Here is a 27612-nt window from a genome sequence, read left to right on the forward strand (position 1 = left end):
CAACCATGGAATCCCAGGTTTTTTAACTCTTGATGAACAGTCCTGGTGCTAACACTAATGCCTGATGATCTTTGGAACTCCTGAGTGATTTCGACCAATGAGGGTGTGTGATTTTGTTTCACTACCCTTTTCAGAGTTTTACAGCTGCATTCACTAATTTTGTTTGGCCTGCCACGTCATTTTTTTCCACTTTAACTGCCTTGACGTTTTCACTTCACAATTACATCACCCACAGTGGATTTCGGTTTCTGTAGAATGTCTGAAATTTCATGAAATGATTTCCCACAAAGGTGGCATCCCACTATAATGCCATGATCAAAGTCACTAAGCTCCTTTGACGTACTCATTGTCTCACAAACACATAAATATGACCTGACAAACCACTACCAACACTTTTATACCTTTCGGTTACACATCAGAGACCATCACCTACCAGATCCACTTCTTTAGGAGAATGTCTGGATACTTTTGGACAGATAGTGTAGAGTGCAAGAGGTTTGTTGCTCTGAAATCAGGTGAGAAAGCTCCCACTTTGTGTACATATTGACTGAAAAAATAAAAGTTTAACTTTAATAAAGAGATCATTGAGTGCCTGCCTCAAGATTGTAGCCACTTTGCTGTCTTTCAATTTTGTACTGTTGTTTATGTATGTCTTCACAGATTCAACTTCTGCTGCACGTTCTAAGCACTCTCCATTCTCCAACCACCTTGTTGAACCAAACTTTTTGGGAAATAATCTGTTTCCGCTTATAGCAATGTATTCAGCACACCAAGTGGGTGAGTCTTTCAGCAAATTCCGTAGCAGTGGTAACAAATTCCAATCTACTACTTTAAAACCAGCTTTCACAGCACCATGGACTATATGTAAACCACATGCTCCCATTCTCACAAATGATTTACCAACATTCTGTGTCTCCATGTAATCTTCTAATTAATTCAGAAAACTTATGTTTACATTTGGTCCGTACATACAGATATGAAGAATTTTTGCTAGATCAAGATGAATGTCTGAAAGCCCATTGAGAAATGTAGAGAGATCATCTGCTGTACTATGATCCAGAAAGACACTATTTAAATATCTGGTCATAACCTTATCTTTACTCTTGTCCCAGTATTTTATCACAAGATCCATTTGAGTTCTTTGAGCAACTTTGTTTAGTGATTTGTCAAAGGAGATAGTAATATTATTGCAAATTGTAACAGCATTAATCAATGTTTCTCTGTAATAATGGGCTATGCCATAATTTATTATATAGGAAGCTTTACTGTATCTGGACCCAATTGAAATTGTGTGGCTATAGCACTGTCAGGAAACATTTTGTTGAAAATGTTTTTAATATCAGAGCATGAATTGAATGACATCTTTTTCTTTACAACTGCCAATACCCAAGTTATCTCTGCTTTTATACATCATCTTTTATCATAAAAGGTATCAATGTGCTGCTAAGAAATGTGGATTTGGTGAGAGACTGTTCATTAGTGATCTTAGATCTATCTTCCACAACAGAAGCTGTTTCACACACATTTTATTGACTATTAGAAGAGTTTGAATTTGTTGGGGTTAGAAACTTTATCAATGAAGTTTGGTCCAACTTCAATCTTTTTATTTCAACATGACTAGAACTATTTGCATGTGATACTAATGCATGCTTTCCCATATTACTTAATGAGAAAACTTTACAACAAATGCAGCAAAATGCTTTTGTATCATCATCTTTTACAATTCCTAACCAGGAATTGAATTCTGGATGAATAGCTGGATCCAGCCATTGGAGATTAATCCTTGTTTGTTTCCGTGCCATTTTAATTTAAGAATGTAGAATAACAAACCTTGAATAATAATATTAAAAGACAGATGAACCAGATCAGATAGCAATGTGTAAGACGTTTTGTCACAACAGTATGTAAAATATTCAAACGACATCCAATCCACATCTGCATATATCACCCATGCTTTGTAATGGGATCTAATAGATTTTCCAATTTACTTACATCAATTGAAGAATCGGAGTTCACAGGAAAAGTCATCATTGTCTTTTCAAACAATGGAAAATCCGACTCCAATCCAAATGACTGATCTTGGGTGCTGCACTGTCTAGACCAGGCATGGCCAACATACGGCCACAGGACGGATCTGGCCTGTCTAATGAATTTATTGGCCCACGATTAATTTTCCAATATTATTACTTTCCATTATTATTCCAATCTTCCAATATTAATACTGAAGTCCAAATAGCTCGATGAAAAATTCTGACGCCTATAAAAAAAAGTCAACAACTCACTGTGTGTTTAGAGTTAACCCTCCATTACAAATCTCATAAGTACAGAGTAGAATGTTGATAAAACATGATAATGTGAAAAATGTATCTGTAATCTCTATCTACAATTTAGTCTCTACGGAGTGACACCACAATGAGATCTTGCACCACCTCAAAATCTTCCTAGGGCAGCCTCTGGTTCAGCCTGTGGAAAAAGTTCTCTTTCCAATTCGGCCTGGGGGCAAAAACTGTTGGCCACCCCTAGTCTAGACTATTCCTCAAGTTTCTATAAAAATTTTTTGTTCATTCCTTTTTTCTCTGATAATTAAATTATTTTACATTTTTATATTTTAGGAGTTCCGGAACCTCCCACTGTATTCCTATGACATCATAGTATTACGAAAATTGGGATACTTAAAACTTACAGAATTTAAATAAAATAAATACAGAAATAAACATCAAACGAAATTACAATTATACGTTACTAAAATATAGAAGTTCAGCACACAGAATCGTAACTACAAATCTCTTTCTTTTGCAACATAACTATAAAAATTGTTTTGGTGTTGTTTCACACAAAAGATAATCAAATTTATTTTAATTTTTTAGTAATTTAATTAATTTTTTAAAAATTTACAATCTTTTTAATTTTTAAATTTTAATTATAAGCAAGTTAATATTGGTTAAGCTATCAGATTACCTGTTGATTTTCAAAAATATAACTTTAATATATCTATTACAAGTATCATCAATCTTGCCAGTTTTTAAGCTCTAAATTTGCCAAAATCAGTGATATTTGTTACCCAATGTCATTTCTGTTAAACTAATTATTAAACTATGTATCAAAATTGCAGAAAAAGCGGAAGAGAGGGAAAAAATACACTTGCAGTACAGTACTTTCAAGGAAAATCATAACAACAAATATAAAAAGCTCGTGCCAACCACAAGTCATTGCCAGAATTTTACTGTAAACGTTGGGTAACTATAATTTTTTATGTTGTGTAGTAATATTTTAAATGTGAAAAATGATTAAATTACAGAGTTTTACTGATATATTTAGCTATTTTGAAGTAAACATTCTAATAAATTACAATTTCAACTTTTAGAAGTTTGCAAACAAATTTTTAATTAGTCATCCTTTATTCTAATTAACAATTTCATCTTTTTATAATTTATAATTGCTGAATTATTAAAATTAAAAACTATTACATAAAACGTTATTAATCCAAAACTGTAAAATTATATGGCTTCAGGACGGTGAAAAATGCCATTTCAAAATGGATTCTGGTGTATTTTCTTATTAAAGATTGCAGCATTATTTCTTGCCGCCTGCAGATAGCTACGATTAGTCATCCATATCCAGCAAACAAGATCAACAAGGCAGCTAAGAAGAGAAATTCCCTGACTTTTTGACAATTTTTGACAAATTCCCTGACTTTTTCCGAACATTAATGAAAATCCCTGACTTTTCAGGTGCGTAGGAACCCTATATATAACAATTTACATGTCATAGAAAAAAACTCTGATTCTGATTGGTTCTGTGTGACATTTTTCAATTTTTAGTACTCTATATATGTATACAAGGTGAGTAGGAAGGTGAAGGAAACATCTTGGAGAATGATAGTACAAATCATTATAGGCAAAAACTTTAGAAATAAGCCAAACAATTGCTGGATTAAATCAAGCTACTTTACCAATAAAGTAACCTGATTTAATCTGACAATCGTTTGTCATATTACTAAAAATATATAAATATCCCAAAAGCGTAATATGTACAAAAAACTTTACATGAACATGGGTATTTTTCTCAATAGTTTTGGAGATACAGCTGTATTAAAGTTGTTCACATACAATAATGAATGACAGATGTTACAAATGGCTTATACCTTTCTTATAAATTTTGCATTTTATTGTTGGACTAATTGTGTCACCACCACCTTAATTTTGTTACCAATGCAAATTCCCAATCCTTCAATTTTTTCCATTAAGTCAAAAACACAAAAATCACATGGCAACAAGTAAGGGCTGTAGAGTTTGGGTTTTATTTGTATATAGCAATGTAAAATGTGGTCATCAGCAAAAGGGACCCTTTGGCCTCTAGGTGTTATAAATGTGAAAATTCCACATGGCCAGCCCAACAGTGAGGGACAAACCCATGACTGACTACACTGTTCTGCAAATAAAATTTATTTCTGCTTCCGTTAAACATTCACCAATTTTTATAGCTTCAATAGTGCTGAATATGAAATCTGGCAACAGAACTGGTTTAACACCCACCACTTTTGAGAGAAATAAAGTTTTTGAAGAAAAACATTTTCTGTTCAAAATATCATATTCATTGTCTACATTGCTAATTGACTAATTAGATACAAATGCTAATTGACTACTTGACTAATTAGATACAAATAAACTTATGTTAACTACTACTTTTTCATAATTCTATACATTTAAATCTGAAACAGTTAATGTTTTCTTCCTTTTATATTCTTCTGAAGTCTCTCACTGTAGAGTCTAGCAGTAATCTGCTAACATTAATGTATTTGGTAGGATGTTACCAACTTCTCCATAATTTCCTCATAGTCGTTAGCTCATAGATTTCCCAAAAAATTCTTGCTCATATTTTTGAATGCATTCCTGCATGGAATGCTTTCGGCAGACCACTAGCCGAGAGGATCACGATCCTCCAACAAGCACACATAGCCAACCCATATTGTTGTCTGCCATCCAGACACAGATGGAACCATCTTTACAGACCTGTGTAGGTACCATTTTGAAGCACCTGGATGAGGAATATTCTGTATCACAGTGAGCATTAAGTGTGCTGCCATTAACACCACCCATCATCCCTTTATTTGGAGTGATGTCGCTTCCTGTGGTGGCACACTGCCCCCACAGGTGGTATGATGGTCTGGGATGCCACCATATACAACAGCCAGTCACCACTAGTAGTGATCCATGACCATGACAGCCCAGCAACATGTTAGTGACATCCTGCAGCCAGATGTGTTGCCTCTCATGGCAGGGCCCCCAAGAGCCATTTCCAACAGGACAATCCTTGACCACACACAGCAAGAGTGTCACAGGACTGTCTCTGCCACATTACCACACTTTTCTGGCTTGCCTGGTCCCAATTTGTCATTCATTGAGCATGTCTGGGATTACCTGGATGCCTAAGAGTTTGGCCTAACTAGAGGGCTGCTTGCAGTAACTGTGGACAGAGATGCCACATTATATCATACAGCACCTATATGCCTCCACTATCAACTGTATTATAACGTGTATTCATCCAACAGGGTGCTAGAACCTCGTTTCATTTATAGTTTTTCCTGCAATAAATGATCCTTTTGCTTTCATTTTGTGATTACTTACTTACATCATTATACTCACACATGTACAATTTTATTTGATTCTGACAACTTCTTGGTATACTTTTATGGCAATAAGTGTATAGGCGACCCCTCTATAACACAGTAGATACATTCTGCTTTTTATGAAATTCATGTTGTACAAGTCCTTAAATACATGAGCCAATCACAGCCTGGCATGTATGCAGTTTATGGACTACAGCTGTTTGAAAGGTTTTTTTCATAAAATTAATTGATTCTAGACTAATTTGACTCAACATTTCCAAAACACTTATAATTTTTTTGGGGAATAATCCATATAAAATATGCTAAAAACAAAAAATTGTAGGATTACTTACCAAGTGTGCACCGTTTGACGACACCATTGCTTAAGCTTATTTTCATTGTGGAGTGGCGCATCAAATGGCGGGGCGCATGGTTCCTGATAAATTATTTTTCTGTGAAAAATTTTCTGAACTTTGGAGACATCATTAATATAAATATAATTTTTATGGATGTTAAATAATAAATGGTTTTTAGAAGCTCTGCTGCTCGTTTAAACTCAACAGTTTGTGCAATATNGACATCATTAATATAAATATAATTTTTATGGATGTTAAATAATAAATGGTTTTTAGAAGCTCTGCTGCTCGTTTAAACTCAACAGTTTGTGCAATATTTGCTATTGGTCTAGATTCGACCAATTCTGTCGCGACACAAGTCGGCGATGATGTTTTACCGTATTTTACGAGTTTCTTTTAGCGTGTTTATACGAATATGGTCGCAATTTTTTTGCCGCTATATATGAATCTGCATTATATGAACCCGTTTTATAGGAGGGGGTCTATTGTATATACAGTAAAACCTATATTTTGTGACCAATTTTTTCAAGCAAAAGTGTTTTTTTTATTACAGGTAATTTTTCAGAGGTCTTTAACTACATACATAGATAAACTTTATAAAATATTACATCAAATAACAGTTGTCAAAAATGTATTCTTGTATACAATATAAAATAAATAGATAACAAATGAAAGTTCCTTATGTAGAAAATCAAAATAATAGACTGAGCTACATAAGTTTATATTATCAAACTTACCAAAGCATACTGAAACAAATCTTCAACATGCATGTGTTCTGTATGAGTCAATAAATGATAAACAGCATTATATGTACTATTATAAAAGCCATTCATATCACATCCAGGTAGTACAGAGATATCAGGTGGAATCAAAGTTCTATCATAAAATTCTGAAAATTGTAATTAATTTTATAATTCAAAAGATTTAATATAAATTTATAATAGAGTAAGTATGACTCACCTTCTAATGTTTGTAATCCTGTAACTAATATAACACGAACACTTAAATGAGCAATGCCAACCTAGAATGAATATTTTTTTCATTTAAAATGTCATAATCAATTTATTTTCACTACAAATATTTTGAAAATATTACAGAATGTAAAAGATCAAGATTTCCACATTCCCATTTATGATATCTGTCCCAAGATTCCTTGCAACAAGCTACAGAACAATATCGTACTTGTGAACACTGGTGGCATCTGAATAAATAAATTTATTTTTATTATATAGAAGTCCAATAAAAATTTTATATATATATTATATTATATATACATACATATATGCACACATACATACAAACAAACAAGATAGAGTCAAAAATGAACTGAATTTTGGCATAAACTTTATTATACAACTCACTCTTACAAGATACAATAACATTTGCTCATTCTGCAGCTACATGCTATTACTAGTACCAGTACCAGTACCATTTGTCATAAAAAAATGTCTTCCAGGAAAGTTTTATCCTGTTTTATTAGTAAATTTTATTTTTTATGATATCTTTAAAGGCTTTCACAGCAATTCTTCTGGCTGATTGGAATTTGTAATCACTCAATTTCTTTCATTTTAGGGAAAAAATGTCTGTAGAGTCAAGATCAAAGATTGGGAAAGCACAATCATGTCCTTCTCGGTCAGATATTTGCTGATCAGAAAAGACCCATGACAGATGAATTGTCATGGTAAAGCACAGTTCTGCCCCTCTATGTATTTAACGTATGGTTTTCTTACCTTAAGCCTGATTCTCGCTATTGTGAGTATAAGATAAATGTGCCTAAACCTAAACATATATACAGTAGAGCATCGATTATCCGACCCCCGATTAACTGTCCCATCAGTTAACAGACTGTTCTAGTCGGCAAATTTCAAATGTCCACTAGTGATGTGGCGCTACTATATTTGGCTGTGTCTTGGATACTTTAATATTATTTTTGTTAAATTTTTGCGTGTTTTAGCTGGCAACACTGGCTCGACCATGAAAGGGAGGCCAGTATTTAAACAAAACTTAATTTTCTAATTATGAGTGGTTGTTTGTTTTGTGAGCAATAAAATAATTTAAAAATAATTTTTTAATGATACAATAGCGACGATTATTATTTTTAAAAAATTTTGTTATGCTTAACATTGATGAAAATTTAACATGAAGTAGGTTAACGATATACTAATATACTAATTAGTAATTACTAGTGTTGTAACGAATAGTATATTCGGCCTCAGGCCGAATACCGAATATTCGGCCAAACTATTCGGCTTGATTAACGCACGTACAAAAATTGGCACGCAAACTGCATTATGGCAAGGATCCTGCTCTCTATTGGCCCGCTGTCACTACGCTTCGCCAATCACGTTAATTCTTGGCAATTGTAGCCGACAGACAAGAGTGTCATGGAAGTATGTGATAAATGATGATATCAAATGACCTACACTTGTAAATAACGGAAAAAGAACAGAGAAGAACCGCAAAGTGAAAATGTGAAAATAAATATGAAATTCAGTTGATAACATAATCGAACAAGTCGAGGCAGCTTATTGGCACGAAATTCGCGCCCGTCAATGCCAAACAATTGTTGTCATACACTTCGGAAAGCTAAATGCTTGTAATGAAAGTCACTTAGCGTGCACGGGCAAAAGCCTAGGGCTGTTCGGTCTATTAAGCAAGCTGTCTCAAATCTGTGAAATCATAACTGACTTATATCGACGTCCTATCTGTCTCTCTTCTCCGTTATCATCAGGCTGAGTCACGTAATTGTAAAATGGGAACTCTACAACGGAAAAGTGACGAATTGAAAGTACCGTGAGCGTGTATTATGATGTATGCACAGGCATACATGGATTAGAGGGATAGAGGTAAGAGAAAGGAAAGAGCGAAGACGAGCGCTTAAAAAGAAGGATAGGCAGGGTCAGACTCTTGGATGTGCGACGATTCTTGAACGAATAGGTGTGTATGTGTGCTGATCTTCGTAATTATAAATTGTGAATACATGCGACTATTATTATTTTCTTTTTTATTTTGTGCGTGTTTCAAGTTATAAATAAATATAAACAAACAACACTAACTCGATAACATTAAATCTAAGTACCAAAATGATTAATGTACTGTGTTTTTGTTATTTATTACTGCTGTTTTTAGGTATTCGGTATTCGGCCAAATAGTGATTAAATATTCGGTATTTGGCCGAATAGTGAAAAATAGGCCGAATACCGAATAGTAACTGAATATTCGTTATATCACTAGTAATTACATTTAACTAATTAATAGTGATATACTAATTACATGGGATATACTAATATACTATACTAATAACGTATTTTTTTTCATTCTTTCCGATTATCCAATTTTTTCAGTTATCCGACCACTCTGAGTCCCCAATCGAGTCAGATAATCGATGCTCTACTACACACATATTCACTGTTCATGTGACAGTACATATGTCTGAACATAGGTAATCTCATGCTTCAAAATGTTGCAGTTGTTTGATCAACAACAGAAGCCAATGCATTTAACTCTCAACCAATAAAAATACATGTTCTTAGTTTTATGCTGTTTCTAGGAAGTGACTTATAAAATAAAATTTATTTTATACGTCACTGAATTTTGTTTTAAACAAACATTTGTTAATTAACTATCCACGCTCGAGTCTGACTCGAGCAAGGTTTATAGCGTTAAAAAAACCGAGCGTTTGGGCTCCCAAAAAAAATTTTTTTTTTGATTTTTGGAATGTTTTTTAAATCCCCAAATTTTTTCAAAATTTTTTTCCCACGCGAAAAAATTTTATAGCAATTTTAATCAATCTTTAATGACGTGCGCTTCACGCTTTATTGCTTTTTAATGTTTTTTTAATGGGAGTTTTTTATCAAAATTAATTAATCATTCTAAAGTTGTAGTGCACCGATTTTCCTTCGGTAAAGTTATTTAAAGCTGCTTTCTGATGTCAAAAACGATCTCCGATAGTTTTTTAATTTTTTTAATTAATAGATTTTATTATATAGAAGTTTAATTAATTAGGGGGGGTCGGAAATCGCAATAAAAATTATAATTTTTTTAAAATATTTAAAAATATACCGCCAGATTGAAGTCACCCTACTTTAAACCCTTGTCCTCCCGCGNCAAATCTTTTGGATATCCATATTCAAATGCCCTTTCAATATCAAGAAGACAAGCCTAACAAAAACAAAAATTAAAAACATTATTTAAATTTGTTTTGTTTAGAAATAAACTTATAATATTAATTTCTTATATTTTAACAAAATAGTAATAATTGTTTATTTCTTGATGAATCTGTGCACCAGTTTTAAAAAGATTTGAATACAGATAGGTTGTGTCACTTATTTTTCAAATTGTTTATAATAATTAATATTACATTGATAAGGAATAATGTTAATTATTACAGTAACAATTTGGAAAAATATTATTTTTTCTAAATTATAAATTGTTACTATTTCAAGTATATCTGAAAGAGATGTCACTGAATAAACATATTTTTTGATAATGGTGTGATTGTTGACATTGACAGTTCAGATATAAAAATATATTGCTATTGTGATTAGATTAATATAACCAGTGCTAAAAACTTAATTTCACAGAAAAGTACTTAAAAATTTTAAATGTAAGCAATGCTTATTGATACAGACATTATTTTATTGGTCAATTGGGCATGTTTTTAGATGCCCAGCCAAGCTGATAAGGTTGAATGCAAATAAAACAAGTAATTTGTCATCGTGGTAACTATACATTTGCACACACATCTATCACATATTTGCAAAAGCGAGAACCAGGCTTTATACTTCAAGGTGTGTGTTGAAAGTTTTTGTAAAGTTTCACACAAAATCTGATGTTTGCTCATTAATTCAGATATTTTATTTGGTATCCACCAACTTTTTTTGACACTGCTATACAAACTAGTCAAGCTGCTTATAACGGAAACAAGAAATAAAAGTGAAGATTGTGCACAAGTATGGACTTGACTTAAAATAAACTAGCAAGGGGGCTTGCTCAAGTTTCCCAGCAATTAAATAGGAAATTAAGACCATTAGAAAGTTTGATATTTTCAATTATACTAGGATATAAAATTTAAGTAATAACAAAAACTTAAAAGGAGTAATTTTGTTGAATTATGACAAAAATCTCCATTAAAAAAATATTTAAGTTACTAAAAAACACTGACACTAACTCAGAGTTAAAATTGTATGTGACACTATCTGTTATGAGATATTAATATAAAAGTTATTTTTTAATAGCCATTATCATAAGAAGACAAAAAAAGGCTTAATTTTGAGGGCAGAGATGCATTTTTAAAAATTATGTAAATACCAATAAAGTAAAATTTTTATTAATTCCAATTCCACTTGAAACGTAACATATGATCTCCTCTGTCTCCCCTACTCCCTTATAATTTCCAAAATCTAATAGCATTAATGTCCCTTACAAGTTACAATGCCAAATTTTGTTTGCTAATCTTTATCCCATTATGAGATATTAAACAAAATAGATGCAACACAAAAACATGGAATTTCCCTATTTTATTTTTTTGGTTCAGAAGGTTGAGAATTACAAAAAAATCCAGGGAGTCAAATTTGACACAATTACAATTCTTTCCCATGTTATGTTATAACAAATAACAACATTGCAAAGCCCGAGTAGTATATAATAATTCACCAAATGAGCGCCTAAATATCTGATTTACTTTTCTGCCTGTTATGTTATAACAGCCAGATGTAAAATGCAAAAGTAAAAATGCAAAAGATCAGTTCTTTTTTGATTCTAACTTGTATATAACAATAACAGAATTTATGCCATATTTACGGTACTGCTGCTTGAAATCGCAGATAACAATGATGGCAATGTGTGTTATAATGAGCAGGTAAAAGAACTGAAGCATAGGGTTGTTCTACAAATAATGTATCTCCAACAGAAATAGGACGGTTAGCCTAATCAATAATTTATTACAAGATTAGACTGGAAAATGGTAATTAATGTTCATTAGTTTAAAAAAACTTACAACAATGTATCTGCCACGTTCTTCATTATATTTCATATCGACAGCAGCAGATGCATAAGCAATTGTGGGATGAGAACCAGCAGTCAGCGTAGGAATTAAAACATCGTCATCATCATCATCTTGAGTCTCCCCATTTTCACTTTATAGAATTTCTATATAGTTATCTTTACTTTAAATTAAAAAATATTTAAAAAGCAATTGTATTACCTTTCAGTAATTGTAACCTGCCTATGAGTTTCAATCTCTTTTCTTAAACGTTCTAGAAAATAAAATTTAGAATAAAATGGATTTTATAAATGATAGCATTGTTACAGATAAAAATCACTTACCTGCTTTCTTACCATCTACTTTAGCTTGTTTCAGGTGTTGAAGTGCTTCATCAAAAGCTTTGAAAGTTTTTAACACATGTTTAAAATTAATTTTTTCATGTTGTAACAAACTTATTCACAATTTTTATTACCTTGATGGGCTAATTTTGACTGTCCTAATTTCAGCAAACATTGACCCTTCCTAAGATACAATTTGGCACGCAAATCTTTTGGATATCCATATTCAAATGCCCTTTCAATATCAAGAAGACAAGCCTAACAAAAACAAAAATTAAAAACATTATTTAAATTTGTTTTGTTTAGAAATAAACTTATAATATTAATTTCTTATATTTTAACAAAATAGTAATAATTGTTTATTTCTTGATGAATCTGTGCACCAGTTTTAAAAAGATTTGAATACAGATAGGCACTGCTTGAAAACTTTGATACATTCTGAAAAATACATTGTTAAGCTATTTTATCATTAAGCAAACATCATAGTGTGTATTTAGACACACCTATAGGCAGGGGAGAGCAAGACAACCCTTGGCATACCAAAGACTTTATTCTAGTATGCAACCCAGGGCTCATCTTAAAAAATAAATAGCTAACATCTTCACTGAGACATACATTTTAATTTAATAGAGTACAATTTTACTGGGTAGAGTAATACTAAATAAAAATACAATAAAGGAACAATTATTATTAACTGTTTTAGTAATAATAAATAAGAATATGAAACAATCATCATACTTCTAAGCTATCTATCTCTGCAATATACTGACTTACAATTTTTATCTGTTCAGTTGTTGCATCATTTGCCAAGTAGCCAAACAGGAAGTGATTATTAGAAAAAGTTCTTGATACTTAAAAGACACCAAATAACATGCTCCTGAAAAGTTTGATTGGCATGTGAGAAAATTTTGCATCATTAATTTGGAAATTTTGGCATGGACACTTATAAAGATTGTCCATTCCTGTTATAGGATATAGTCTGCTACTCATATAGCTATATATAACAATAATAAGTATTTATATACGTAAACATAAAAAAGATACAGACATCTATAAATTTTTCAACTCCATTATAATCTTATGGGACTTCCATTATATACACATTGTCTACTAGTACATACCTGTATATTTTGTTTCCCAAGTAAATGTTTAATAAATAATAAACAACCAAACAAACTGGATGTAAGTGTCAAAAATCTCCACAATAACCAAAAAATTCAGCAAAAAAAAATAAACTTTGTAAATAGTCAATGGCTAATAAAATTGATTGAAAATGCTAGTTTATTGATTAGAGTTTATTTTTTGTTTTGAGTTATTGTAGAGATTTTTGTTGATAAAATAATAATTTATCAATATTATACTTTTTCCCCTCAGTTTTATAAAAAAAATAGAAATAACTCACATCATGTTTTTAAATTGAAGACTAGATTACCTAAGGAACAAAATGACTTGTAAGCATATAACAAAAATATTGCAATTATTGCAAGCACATAATTGCAATATATAAACACAAGAGTAAAAGGAAAATGGATAATTATTGCATACATCCAATTGAATTACCCACATTTAAAACAACACATCAAGAATTAATGTATCATACACATAAGTATGATACATTAATTTATGAACTATCATTTAAGATACCAACAAAATTCAAGAAACACTTCAACACTTCAACTTAAGTCATATAAAATCATCTTTATTGAAGTTATAAAAATATCTAATGTCTTGCCTCTGGTAAAAAATTTTCTTTTTTTAACGTGTTTCCCAGAAGATGGATTTTATGTCAAAAATACTTGAAAGGTTGCTGTAAGTGAAAGTTATTTTTTAAGAAAATTTAGAAATTTCTAATTAGAAATTTAAAATTTCTAAAATTTTCTTAAAAAATAATACTGCATTACAATAATTTGTAATGCAGTATTTCTCAAACTGTGGTCTGGACACAGTTTGAGAGATAATCTGTATTTTCATCAAATACATATAATAACTGAAGAGGAGCAAATAGCTTAAAATGCCTTTCCTTTTTTATAAAAAAATTCCAGTAACGAGTTGCTTAACTTTCCTGGCAACATTTGGTGGAATCATCTATTATGATATTTTATTTAAAAACTTTTGATATTTTTAACTATTATAAAATGGCAGAAAGCTTAATTTTGAAGGTAGGAATGGATTTTATAAAGATTTATAAATGCTAATAATGAGCAAAATCATTATTAAGTCCAACCCTACTCGAAATATGACACATGACACTTTTATCTCCCACTCCCTTGAACTTTAATTAATCACCAAAAACTTAATAGCATCAATCTCCTAATACACAAACCTCCCTGCAAAATTTGAGAAATTTTTGACAAAAAGCACAGGAGTTATAAAGCTTCTAAAAAAGTAAACAAAATCAAGCCCCCCCACACACACTAACATCCATACGTAAAGAAAAAAACCCTTATTAAAATTTTTTTGTATTTCTTATATATAACAGAGCCAGGTAAGTAATAAAGTCTACATTACCAACCAACAGTATTCCTGTACAATAAGTTCTCAATAGCAATTCTGTGCTTCCTTCCAAAGAACTTCAAAAACAGTATAATAATGTAATTCTACTCTTACAGGGTCCAGCAGAAAATGAAGTTTGAAAAATGCTGAATAATGCACATTCTTAGCATTTGTATATTTCAAAGACAGTTTTTCCAACTTTTCAAAACTCCATATTATATTTTTCTTTTATAGCAGGGATGGACAACCTGCGGCCAGCGTTGCATAAAATATTATGGTCTATAAAATAAAAATTTTAAATTCTGACATCTGGTTGTCTGTAATCATACTAAATACCAAGAACCCGCTTCGTTTGACGCAACTGGAGACAGCCCTTGGATTGATAAATTTTTGCGTTTTTAAGGAATGATAGAATTGTTCATAAATGCACATTTACTGTACTTTCGTAGACTGTCCATACGTGCTTGACCCTTTTTCAAGACTAAATGAAGTCCAAGGGAGTAAGTAATATAGGGCCAACTCTAATTGCAAGGTATCAATTAATTTAACCTGACTTCACTCGATACTTCATATTGAGCTGTAAAGTTTTATCAATGCTTTTTATTGTTGCATTTAATTTTTTTGGTTTTTTGCAAATCATATACTATTAATCTACTGTGTACTGATCTAAATTTAGTTTTGTAGAAATTACAGGATTTATTAATAGGCAATAAATAAAATATTTACTTATAAAACAATTTAGAAATTAGATCACTATGGCAACCTTTATATCCTAAATGCAGAAAAAATCTACAGGTGTTCCAATTAAGACTATCAAACAGTAAACTCGAATGTGTCTTACAATCTGTACTTACTGTTTTAATCAGGAAACAAAGTTTAGTTGATAAAAAAATTTTTATTTGCTATGCATTTTGGGATTAAAAGAGTCTCTCTTCAAGCTACAAACACATTAATTTCAGATATATTTATCTGACATTAGTAATTTTAAAATGACAAAATAAAAAGAGCAATTATTTATTATGACACTTTCACAATGCCGACCTGCAAATTTTTTGTCACAATATTCTGCATTTTTTAGTAGGTTTTTGTCCTGTACATCATACTTTTTCTGTCAGCAAGAGAGTTGTGCCAGTTATCTATCTAACTTTGCTCATGGAAAAATTTTTAAATTGAAATAACACAACTTTCAATACAAACTGGAAGTTTGTATATAGTTAATCTGAACCTCCTGCCCCTAAGCTTTCTGTATCTGGATTTACATTTATCTAACTCCATTCTCAAGATTAATTAATTAAAAAAGGACAGACAAATGGACAACAGTGAAAATTTATAGGTCTATGATTTTTTCAAATTGAAACCCAATAAAAATTAAAACTATCAACTGGAAAAACTCCACTGGAAAAAAGATACCTCTATAGCAGGTGTGGCCAAACTTTTATCCCTTAGGGGCTACTTTTTTGGTAAAATATAGTCTGCGGGCGACTATGAATATGGGCAAACAATTTTAGGAATTTTATATGCACATGCATTAACATTCATTTGCATTGTTCATCGGGATAAATACAAACAGTATGGGTATGTTGCACAGACAGTCAAATTAAGATTTTTAAACATTAATTTAAGTGAAAGCAAATTGTTCAACTTTAGCTTCGCAGGCTACTTTCAAAACCTTTGCGGTCGACCGGGGTCTACGTGTTGGCCATCCCTGCTCTATAATATAAGTCACATCATAATTTTCAGATAGATTTTAGGTACAAAAATGTGTCTTATCAGGCAAAATATACAATAATTTAATATCTAGTTAACAATTGTGTTACATGGAATTCTCTGAATGCAATTTATTTATTTCTAGCTCTAGTCTTTGTTATTATAATGATTGAGTAAAAAAATATAGACTATATTTATGGTGTTTTTTTTTAGAAAACAATTTTTTAATAACTTCTTAAAAAATTAAAAACATTAAAGGTTAAGACAAGTTAGATAACCATTGTTTAAACCACTTAAAGTAAAATGAAACCTCTGAACAATGGTCAATGATTGGAACATAAAAAGTGACTATTGGAGGTTATTTCATATGCATATGAAATAACCTCTAATCGTTCATTTTCTCCTCAAAACCAATGTAAAAAACAATGATGCATCTTATAAGGCAAAAAATGTGGTTTTTGATAGAATTTGGTTACAATTGTAAAATAATACAATCATGATGATTTTACTGCTGTAATGCTTTTGTATATTTTTTACAAAATAAAATATTTCTCTTTTTATTTATCAAACAGAATGTCATACCTATGATCCTCTCGCAGTACAAAGGTTGAAAATTTCAGCCCTAGAATGATCATTTTAAGAAAGAGCAATACCACACATTCAAATGTTAGTATCTGTAATAACAGCAGATGATGTTTTTAAAACATCATATATCAAGCAGTAGTTTGTACTCTGTACACTTAGGTGGGTAAACTCACACAACTCATCTTCCAAGAAATGAGCTATGGCAGGGGTGGCCAACAGTTTTTGCCCCCCCGGGCCGAATTGGAAAGAAAACTTTTTCACAGGCCGAACCAGAGGCTGCCCTAGGAAGATTTTGAGGTAGTGTGAGATCTCATTGTGGTGTCACCCTGTAAGGACTAAATTGTACTGTACAGTACATAGAGATTACACATACATTTTTCACATTATCATGCTTTATCAACATTCTACTCTGTACTTACGAGATTTGTAATGGAGGGTTAACTCTAACTGGACAGAGAGTTGTTGACTTTTTTTAATATTTTTTTTTATTTTTTTTTAGGCATTAGAATTTTTCATTGATCTATTCTGACTTAAGTAGCTAATATTGAAAGATTAATCGTGGGCCACATAAATCCATTACACGAGCCATATGTTGGCCATGCCTGAGCCAGAGTAAGAGGTAGTCATGACAAATCATTGTCAAAACCAATGCCAAGTTTTAACAAAGTTCTTTATGCTTTCAAGTCTTTTTAGAGCATTTTAGTATGCTCATAACATCAACAAAAGAGACAAAACCAACATTGTGAATATTGAAAGTTTATTGTTCAGTTCAGAAAGGAAAAATGCTACTGAACGAATATAGAATAATGACTTTTTTAAAAACAAGTAATGCATATTACTTTTTGATACTGGAAAAATATCATTGGTGTATACTATTTTATTAAGAACTACATACAAGCAAACATCACTTTTTTCATTTTAAATAGGCTTCTCATCTACCATTTACCCATATCCATAGTTTTTCCCAGACCCCCTGATGAAAACAAAAAGTTCAGGTTTTATCATAATGACAAAATTTAAGAAATAGTTATAATTGTCTTTACCTATACAAGGTGGAGTCAAAAGACCCTTGCACCCCCTTCCATTTCATTCGAAAAGTACTAAAGATATATAGTGATACCTCAGTTTTTGCTGATAATCCGTCTGAAAACAAATGACAAAATCCAAAACTGACGAAAATTGAGGCAATTATTTCCATATGAATCAATGTAAATCCAATTAATTCATTCTAAACATTCCAAAATACATACCAAAAACACATTTTATAGAGAATAAATATAGTGTTTAATACCAAAAAGAAAAAGAATTATCTTTTTCTTTTTGGTATTAAACACTATATGTCTCTCTCATATTTTTCAATGATTTCCTTCTTCAACTCGATCATGTTCATGGGCTTCTTCTTTAAAAGACTTCTGGCTCTGGAAACTTTCTTTGCTCCTATGATGGAACAAAAATGAAAGTAATGGAATTGTTTGGCTAGAGGCACAGGATAATAATGCTCACACAATAAGAAACAAAGTCACATTGAGCAGCAAAATGCAACGATTGCCCTTTGTTTTTATAAAATTAGCAGTGAGGTCATGCGGGCACGCTGATGAATCCGAGGCAACCAATGAAAACAGACAATTTTTTTGCATAAAAAATCGATGTAAACCAAAACAGATGATAACCGAGGTATTACTGTATTTTCTTGACCTTGAAAGTGAGTACTAAAGGTATATTTTCTTGACCTTGAAAACAATTTAAGATCAACAAAAGGGTCCTGCCCAATTCGCCATACATTACTTCCTATAAAACTACATTAACAAAATTAATATATCTTCAGTACTTTTTGAAAGGAAAAAAATGAAAGGACTTTGAATTCACTCTGTAACAGTAATAAATAGATTGTTTTATTAATTCTTTCATAAAATGACATCATGGAAATTAGTATCATTAATTTTTTACAGAAGTCTCAACATTTATTCCTAAACTCCTTTATTCCTAGATATTAAGCAGGAAACAGAATTAGATATGTTCTTCATTTTAAAAAAAAAAAAGTTTTTCTAATAGTGAACTATTCTATTTCTTCCAAAAGAATAACCAATTGAATTATAGATATAGAAATTGTTTCAAATAATTATGCATTATATTTTTCATATATCAATGTTTTATATGAAACATAAAGACAGAACTAAATTCCTCAAAAAAAAAAACCCCGAAAAGAGATTAAATTTAAATGTATATTTCAAAAAAACTGGATGATACTGAATTTTCAGTTTCACAAAAATTCATCCATATATATTAAAAATTAATTTTCTATTATAAATTGAATAAGAGCACTATTGATGAGACATTACTCCATAAAGAAATATGTGAACTAATAAAATAAAAAACTGTAAAATCAAATTTTAAGAAGTAAACATTTACTGTGATTACAATAATCAATAAGCTAAAAAAAATTCTAGGATTAAAGAGTAAAATCAGATTAAGCAGTTTTTGCTGAGTTGGCAAATAAGCACTGTTCACAATTAGTGATGATGTAACAAAGTGATTGTCAATTCAATAACACCCTAGAGACAAGTGTGGTAGAGCCAGAAGACCAGTATTCCGAACAATGTTAATTGGCATTTGAACACTCACACTTGCCAGTATGGAATGAAGTGTTGATTCAACCTCTACACTATGCCACAGTTGTTTATTTTGCTCCATAGGTTTCATAGGATAATATGTCAATATGACAGTTGACATGAAAAAAATCAATCCTGTTTTTGTGATAATAACTAGCTAATGATAAATTTTTAATGAATTTTAATAAATAATACATCATACGAATTTTTTCATTCAAATGTTATGTATTATTTATTATTATAAAAGTTTTATTATTGTATAGAACGTATTATTATTATTATTATGTATTAAAGAAGTTTAATTCAAAACACATTTTTGTAAATACTACAATCAATGAACATGTTAAGCTGCATTTTTCTAGTACATGTTTCAAATATAAATCACATTAAATTTTAATATAATAACCACTGAAGAAGAATTATACTTTTTTATGTTTTACTAAACATTAATAAGATAAAATATTNTTTATTAATGATTTCTGAAAATAAATTGTAAAAGAATTCTTATGCTATTAACTATGTCAATTAAAGTTTAAACTGCTGAATGTAAGGATTTTAATGAGAATATATTTTTCTTAAATTAAATTACAATGTTTGCCATCAAAAAATTATTAACAATTAACACTTGCCTTATATCTATGAAGATGAAATAAAGCAGCTGATCTATTACCAAAACCTACAGCTAATTCTTCGATGTGGCTTCCAGCATCATAAGTATCAGGAAAAGGAGCTGCAAGTACACTCTGAAAAAAATATCATCATTTCAGAAATTCATATTTGAAAAATTAAATATTAACAATGAAATGTTATATATAATATCATCATCATCAATAATATCTACCATAAAAAAGATTACCACATGCAACAAACACAAAATACAAAAAATCTAGCAGCATTTATTGAAGGAAACTAAGGTTTTCAACTACTTTTAGTAGTCACCCTCAGGTTAGAATAAAAGAACGAGAATTCAAATGTATCAAACATTTGATTGAGTGCAGTGGTAATCATTATTGCCAGTTTAGAAATGAAGTACAGGTAACCCCCAATTGCCGTGTTATGTGAATCTGTGTTATGCGAAACAAAGAACTAGTACGAAAAGAAGGGTTAAGTTCCAAAAATTAAAAAACATGCTACTATATTTTCATAATTAAGATAAATATCTTTATTAAAATTTTCTTAAGTGATACATATTAATATAAACAATGTTTTCTTTGTCATCACTAAAAGCACTATTAACCGAGAGCGTTTTATTTTTGGCAAGTTATCGTTATCCCCTGAGCATTTTTCTGCATTATTTTCAGATTCATGCTTTACCTTTTGCAACAAGTGTATGTAACTTTAGATTGCTTGCTTCTAGTTAAAAGATCTTTATAATTTTCCTTATATGGTGCTAAGCACTTATGGAATAACGGAAAAACATCTAGCAACACCAGAAGCAGAAGCGTCAAGATCTGGCAAAATTGAAACAATTTTCGCGAAGGACCATGTGTATGGAGACAAGAATAGAAAATTTACACACTGAAGTACTAATAGTTTACGAAAATTATTATTTTCGTGAACTATTAGTACTTAAGTATGTAAAAATTTATTACATTTCATATTGTATGAGGGTTTTATCCATTTCTCAAACCGTGTCAGAGTGAATCCGTGCTATAAAAGTACCGTGTTATACGGGGGATGGTACCAATTCTCGAATCGTGTTAGAGTGAATCCGTGCTATAAAAGTACCGTGTTATACGGGGGATGGTACCAATTCTCGAATCGTGTTAAGCGAATCCGTGCTATAGAAGTGCCGTGTTATACGGGGGTTACCTGTACTTTGTTTTAATCGACCTCAAAAAAATGACTTCCATGCTTGTGATAAGGTGTCTTAATCCTTATAGTTTATGGCCATGTTTCTGTCTGTTGGCTCTATATATTTCAAGTTTCTCTAAGCTCCTAAGATGAGCCTTATTGCTGGTATAGTGTATAAGATGCCTTGTTGAAAGAAACTTTGATCTGGTTTTAGTTGCAAATGTTGTTAGGGCTGTGGAGGTGACACCCTTTTTGACTGAACTCTCATGCTCTTTTAATTGGAACTACAATGAATGAAAGGTAGCTCCTATGTATTGAAGTTTTTGGTAGATTCTGTGGTCAAAATCAGGAATGGAATATTCCAGGAGTTGTTTTTTTATAAATGAAGTCTTTAGCAGTTTTAAGGTGTGTGTAAATAGTTGGGTTTCATTTATTCAGGTATTCAAGGCCTTCACTATTTCTTTAAAGGTGTGCTTAAGTTGTTCATAATAGTAGTTGAAAATGCTTGTTTTCAACTACTTTTTACAAATTATTCAATAAATGTTGTTGGATTTTTTGGTATTTTGCATTTGCTGCATCTAAGCATCCAGTTATGTGCATTTATTTACCATATGGATTTTTTATGTAATTATCATCATTTAAATTGTACTGTTAAATACAATAAACTTTTAAATTATCAATATTGTGCAAAAAATATAACAAATGCAAAAAGAATTATAAACTTATTTAGCTTTAACATTAATAAAATTTTAATGCTAAATCTATAATGAAAACTGAAAAGTGAATTACTAAAACATATTTCAGTGAAATAACTGAATTGATGAAATAACGCAACTGAATCTAATACATAGGTCATCTATAAAGTAAGGTGCCTTCTGGGAGGGCTATGAAAAACTGGCCACTAATTAGATGTTAAACATATGAAAACTCCACATAGCCAGCCCATTGGAGAATGCAAACCTGTAATCAATGATCAGTTTTAAGTGATTTTATTTATTCTGCCACTGATAGCTTTCAGTGAAATAATCAAATAATGCTATTTGTATATCGAAATTTTAAATGTCTTATACTTGTAATTATATCTCATTAATATGATGTAATTAACAATAAAATGTTAAAATAAAATACCAATCCTGCAACTGTTGTAACTACTCTCTCCCTCCTCAACCAATAATTGGTGGACAATGGATGTGTGCTTCTCTCTTTGCTTAGCTAACTGTTTTATCTGTTGGTAAAGCTTTTCCATAATAACTTGTCAAGATATTCTACTCTAGGTCTTCCACGTCCCCTTTTGCCCTATCTTGCCTTCCAATAAAACATTCATCCATTCCAAGTGTTGAATTAGGTGGCCAACATCATTCCTCCTTTCCTGTATTGTTCTCAAAATCTGTCTCTTCTCTGTTGCATCTTCCAAAACATCCTCATTCCTCTTTCTTTCCATCCATGACACTTGCATTATTCTTCACCAACACCATATCTCAAAGGTCTCCAGTTTTCTTTTCTCTGCTGTTTTGAGTGCCCATGTCTCTGAACCATACAAATATATCAATTAATGTTAAAATCTGTTGTTTCCTACAGAATGTCTGTTTTGCTCAGTCTATTCTCGCTGTAACATCTCTTTCACTCCTTCCATCTGAGGTAATTATGCTAAGTACGTGAACTCATTGACTTCTATTTTTTCAGCATCCAAATAGACGTTCCTTTTTCCTTGTTCTTTTTTTCGAACATCTCATTATTTTCATTTTTTTCCTATTTATTCTCATCCCATATTTTCTTTTAAATTGTTCATTTAAATTTTCAAGAGCTATCTGTAGATCATCTACATCTTCTGCTATCATTGCGATGTCGTCAGCAAATCTTATTGTGCTGTACAATGTTCTGTTCACTTTTATATCTTTTGTATTAGTAGCATAGAATTCTGCATATAATATAGTGTGAATATAGTGTAGAATTGTATAAGAAGTTACAAAGAATTCTTCGTAACTTCTAATAATTTCTAATTTGCACACTTGTGTAAATATTGATTAAAATCCAATTACAGTTTATAGTTTTGCAGAACAACTTGTAATAGAATTTGAATTTTTTATTAATTATTAAATTATAAAATTTTTCACAGATACCAATATGTCTATTAGTTAAGACAAATTTAAGTAGCCAATTATAATCAAAAAATTGATTTTTAGTCTGATTCATCATATATCTTTAGATTTATTTTATCAATACTTACATTTATTATTATTTAATCTAATATTTGTTTGATATCGTTTTCCAAAACTGTTAATATTATTTGATCATCCACATAAAATCTGAAAATTGTTTTGTAAGACACCTGAATTACTTTTTCTTTCTGTTCTGTTCAGATAATCTGAACAAGATCCACTTGTTAATATACAATTCTACACATGATTTTCTAGCTTCATTTCCAATGTAGCCAATGAAATACATTAATTTTACATACCTGAGTATAAAATTCTACAGCTTTTTCATATTCTCTATTTTGAAAACATAAATTTCCTTCTGCTCTCAACTCTGATGCTTTTTCCCAGTATTTCTTATGACGACTGGAACACAAAGTATTCACCCATCGTTGTACTTTTCCCCTTTTAAAAGTAAATAAATTATTATTTTTGTTCCTTATGTAAAAAAAAATTAATTTGCAAAAGTGAAATGAAAAGAACTTAAAACAGAGTCCATAAATAATTAATTCCATAATTCAATTCCATCAATTCCATAAATAAGTAAAACCTAAATTTCATCTTTCACTATATCCTCAACTAAATATTTACATTGTTAACGACCAGTTTCAGTTGATAAAAAGTCATTAGAAATGTTAAACAAAGTTCTTAAAAATGCTTTTACATTTTTTTTTTTATTATCTAAACCAGGGGTGTCCAACCTTTTTGTTTCTCTGGACGACATTGGAAGAAGTCATGGAGTTTTGGGCCACAAGTATATTTTGACCCAATCCTTAAATATACAAGTATATTTAAGTATTAACATATCTAGATTATAGTAATAAGCATTAAAAGTTTACCACAAAAAAGAATATTTTTAAAAATTACTTTTACAGACACTTTCAATTTTTACTTAGAAATAGATAAATTCATTTATTATAAAGGAGACAAACAAAAATTTATTTGAAAAACACAAATATTTGTTTTATTTGGGTCTCTAATTAATAAAAAATGACGAAACACCATTTTAAAGTGCATTTTTATTCAACTAATATATTTATAAATAATATGTAGCCCAAAAAGTAGCCAATGTGCCAACTGATATTTTTTACATCAAACTAATAAAAGGGTAGCCAAATTTGGCACAAAGTAGCTGAATCTTGCAACGCTGGAAGGAATACTAAATAAAGCTGGAGCTGAGACTCAAAGGATTATAGACCCAAATGTGGGGAAAGGAGAAAAAGGACAAAAGATAAAGAAGTGAGGAAGGTTAGAAAATTAAGGGTCCATATTGCATAACAGGAGGTCTATTTAACCTTTCTCATTACTTTTTATCTTTAGGTCTTTTTCTCTTTTCCCCGAATTTGAGTCTATACTCCTTTGAGAGCCAATTCCAGCTTTATTTAGTATACCTTCCTCATTCACACATTTCTAAGTATTTGAAAATATTTCTTTTCCACTCAAAAATAAAATATGTATAAAGGTTTTGACTTTGTGAAACTTCTTTTTTGCCATTGAAATAAATAAATAAATAAATAATTTAAAAAATTGTCGGCTTTGTGTACACGTTTATTGGGCTGCATTCGAACTTCCCTTGGGCCGCGGGTTGGACACCCCTGATCTAAACTAGGCTTTTTTAGTTAAAAATTTAATTAACACATTAACTGTCATCAGATGCACCAACAATCATACTAATTAGGGCCATACAGTGCGATATGACTACTGGCAGTCAGAGCCAACTTTATAGATGTGCGCGAGAGGCCACCACTAGGATGTAAAACATCTTACAAAGCCAGAAAAATTTAAACTTGAGTGAAACTACATTGGTTATAGTGATGTATGGCAGTCAGACTGTTTAAAAATATCTGTTCAAAATGAAAACTTGCCAAACTGGAAAAAATATTTGGTACCAAGTGATTCTTAATTACACAGGTTTTACTATAGGTTAATTTATACAGGTAGCCCTCGGTTTACGCCGGTTCAATTTACGCTGATTCACAATAACGCCGCTGTACAATTCACAATTTTGCTGTGTAATTCTCTGATTTTCCCTATACCAGACTGATTTTCGTTTCAGTGTTGACGTATTTACCGAGCCGCAACATTGTACATTCGTTAAAACAAAGATTTTTATTGAATATATTTATTTTTTCTGTTTAATATTATTGGGTATGTATACATTTGCATTAAATTAATATTAAAATACTAAACGTTTAGGTACCCACGAGTCAAGTTATCAAACTTAATAGTCCAATAAATGGCGTCCGAATCCATAGCGCCATTGAATTTATCCCGTATCAGTTCGTTCAGGAAAACACCTTACGACGCAGTAGCACTTCCGGCGATCACAAACTATCGTTAGTGAGACAAATCTACTTCTCGTTGGCCAGACGATATCTATCTCTCCTTAATTTTCCCGCTCAAACTGACCTTACATATGCGCTACGGCGACCGGTGGTCGACCAATCAGTGTCTCCGCTCGTCCGTAGCTCTACGTCGGGTTAACGTATCCTTTCAACTATGGAAAGTTTGACGGATGAACTTTGTGAGTTAGACAATGATTGGGAGCGAAGTGCAAATGTAAAAAGGAGCATCATCGCATCCATTCGACCATATTCCGAAATTCTCAATGAAAGAAAACAAAAATGTAAACAATTAAAGATGGATACTTTTTCCGAAAAATGTAAGAGATCCGAAACTAAAATTTTTAATAAAAACATTTAACTTTATTTTATGATAAAATACATTTTAAAAATTAAATTTATTTGTACTTTGTATTATATTGTATTAATAAACAAAATTATTTGTGTATTTTTCAGTTATGTGGAACCTAACCCTATACCTCATTGTAAATATGGGTTCGTTTTACGCCGATTCGATTTGCTCCGGCTTTTGTAGAAATGGAACTGCGGTGTAAACCGAGGGCTACCTGTATTTCAAATTGTTTTAAATATTTATTTCATGGTTTTCTTTTTCTGATTTTGATTCTTTTCCATGTGGGTACTAAGATGGCCCTTTTCCCCCATATTCATAATGGGCTTGGCCAGACCTACAATGGGGCAGCTAGGCGGTGAAGGATGAGACTTGAGATATAACCTCCAGAAGAATTCTGGGGATTTTAAACATCCAAATTCAATCCTGGATCCCAGTACAATTGCTGATGCCTTAACAGCTTTAGCCATTATAGTTAAGCAAGATAATTAAAGTAATATAAAATTCAAAACAATTTTAAAGTGCAAGTATTATGCAAATAATAAGATTTAGTATAGGCAGAAGTGATTTTATTAAAAATCTACTGTTTAACATTACTAGTGACTTTTTTATTAACTAATTTATAGTTAATAAAAAGAATGAGTATGTATATATAATTTTACAGTTTTATTTTTCTACCTTAAAATTCAAGTAAATATTTTCAAACTTGTATTTTGGAATGGTTTGGATTAGATTAATAAGACAGACAATGCAATCTTCCAAAAGGGTGCCTCCCAGAGGACTTCTATGAGAAACTAGCTCCTAGTTAGGTGTTACACATATTGCAAAAATCCAGAAATAATCATGCAGCCAGCCCATTGGTAAGATGCAAACCCACATGCAACTACCAGTGTTTGGTGGTATTACACACCCAGCCATTAATTGGAAAATTTGTTTTAACAAACTAATTAAGATATGAACTAAACAATTTTTAAAAAATTTTTATTACTGATTTTCATAGATATCATTGTTTACAATTGCGTTTGAATACTGTAAAAATATGAAATATTCTATCAATGCTCTCCATATAAGATGAACAGATAGTTCAAGAATAATTTGGAAAATTACCACAGTTCATTGTTTATTTTAAGCATTTTAGTTTTAATAATTGCCTTACCTTCTCCAACTAGAATCAGGTGGAGGTGAAAGGAATGACGTTGAACTATAAGGTGAAACATCTGCCTACAAAAATAAAAATTCAATTTTTAAAT

The 27612-nt window shown here is 31.0% G+C and overlaps 1 protein-coding gene across 1 annotated transcript in view; it reads right to left on the reverse strand.

The window, feature by feature from the left end:
- Positions 1-27612, reverse strand: part of LOC111635138 (SET and MYND domain-containing protein 4-like) — a 69428-nt gene that overhangs the window by 24843 nt on the left and 16973 nt on the right. The window contains exons 2-11 of the mRNA XM_023379998.1: positions 23935-24076; positions 20312-20425; positions 12423-12546; positions 12292-12348; positions 12170-12221; positions 11963-12101; positions 11767-11891; positions 7060-7165; positions 6925-6985; positions 6702-6853 (exon numbers count right to left, since the gene is read on the reverse strand). Coding sequence (XP_023235766.1) covers positions 6702-6853; positions 6925-6985; positions 7060-7165; positions 11767-11891; positions 11963-12101; positions 12170-12221; positions 12292-12348; positions 12423-12546; positions 20312-20425; positions 23935-24076 — 1072 coding nt within the window. The remainder of the gene's footprint in view (positions 1-6701; positions 6854-6924; positions 6986-7059; positions 7166-11766; positions 11892-11962; positions 12102-12169; positions 12222-12291; positions 12349-12422; positions 12547-20311; positions 20426-23934; positions 24077-27612) is intronic.

This window comes from Centruroides sculpturatus, unplaced genomic scaffold, assembly GCF_000671375.1.
Source record: "Centruroides sculpturatus isolate CEXI.00-Female unplaced genomic scaffold, Cexi_2.0 scaffold688, whole genome shotgun sequence".
Classification (NCBI taxonomy): Eukaryota; Metazoa; Arthropoda; class Arachnida; order Scorpiones; family Buthidae; genus Centruroides; species Centruroides sculpturatus.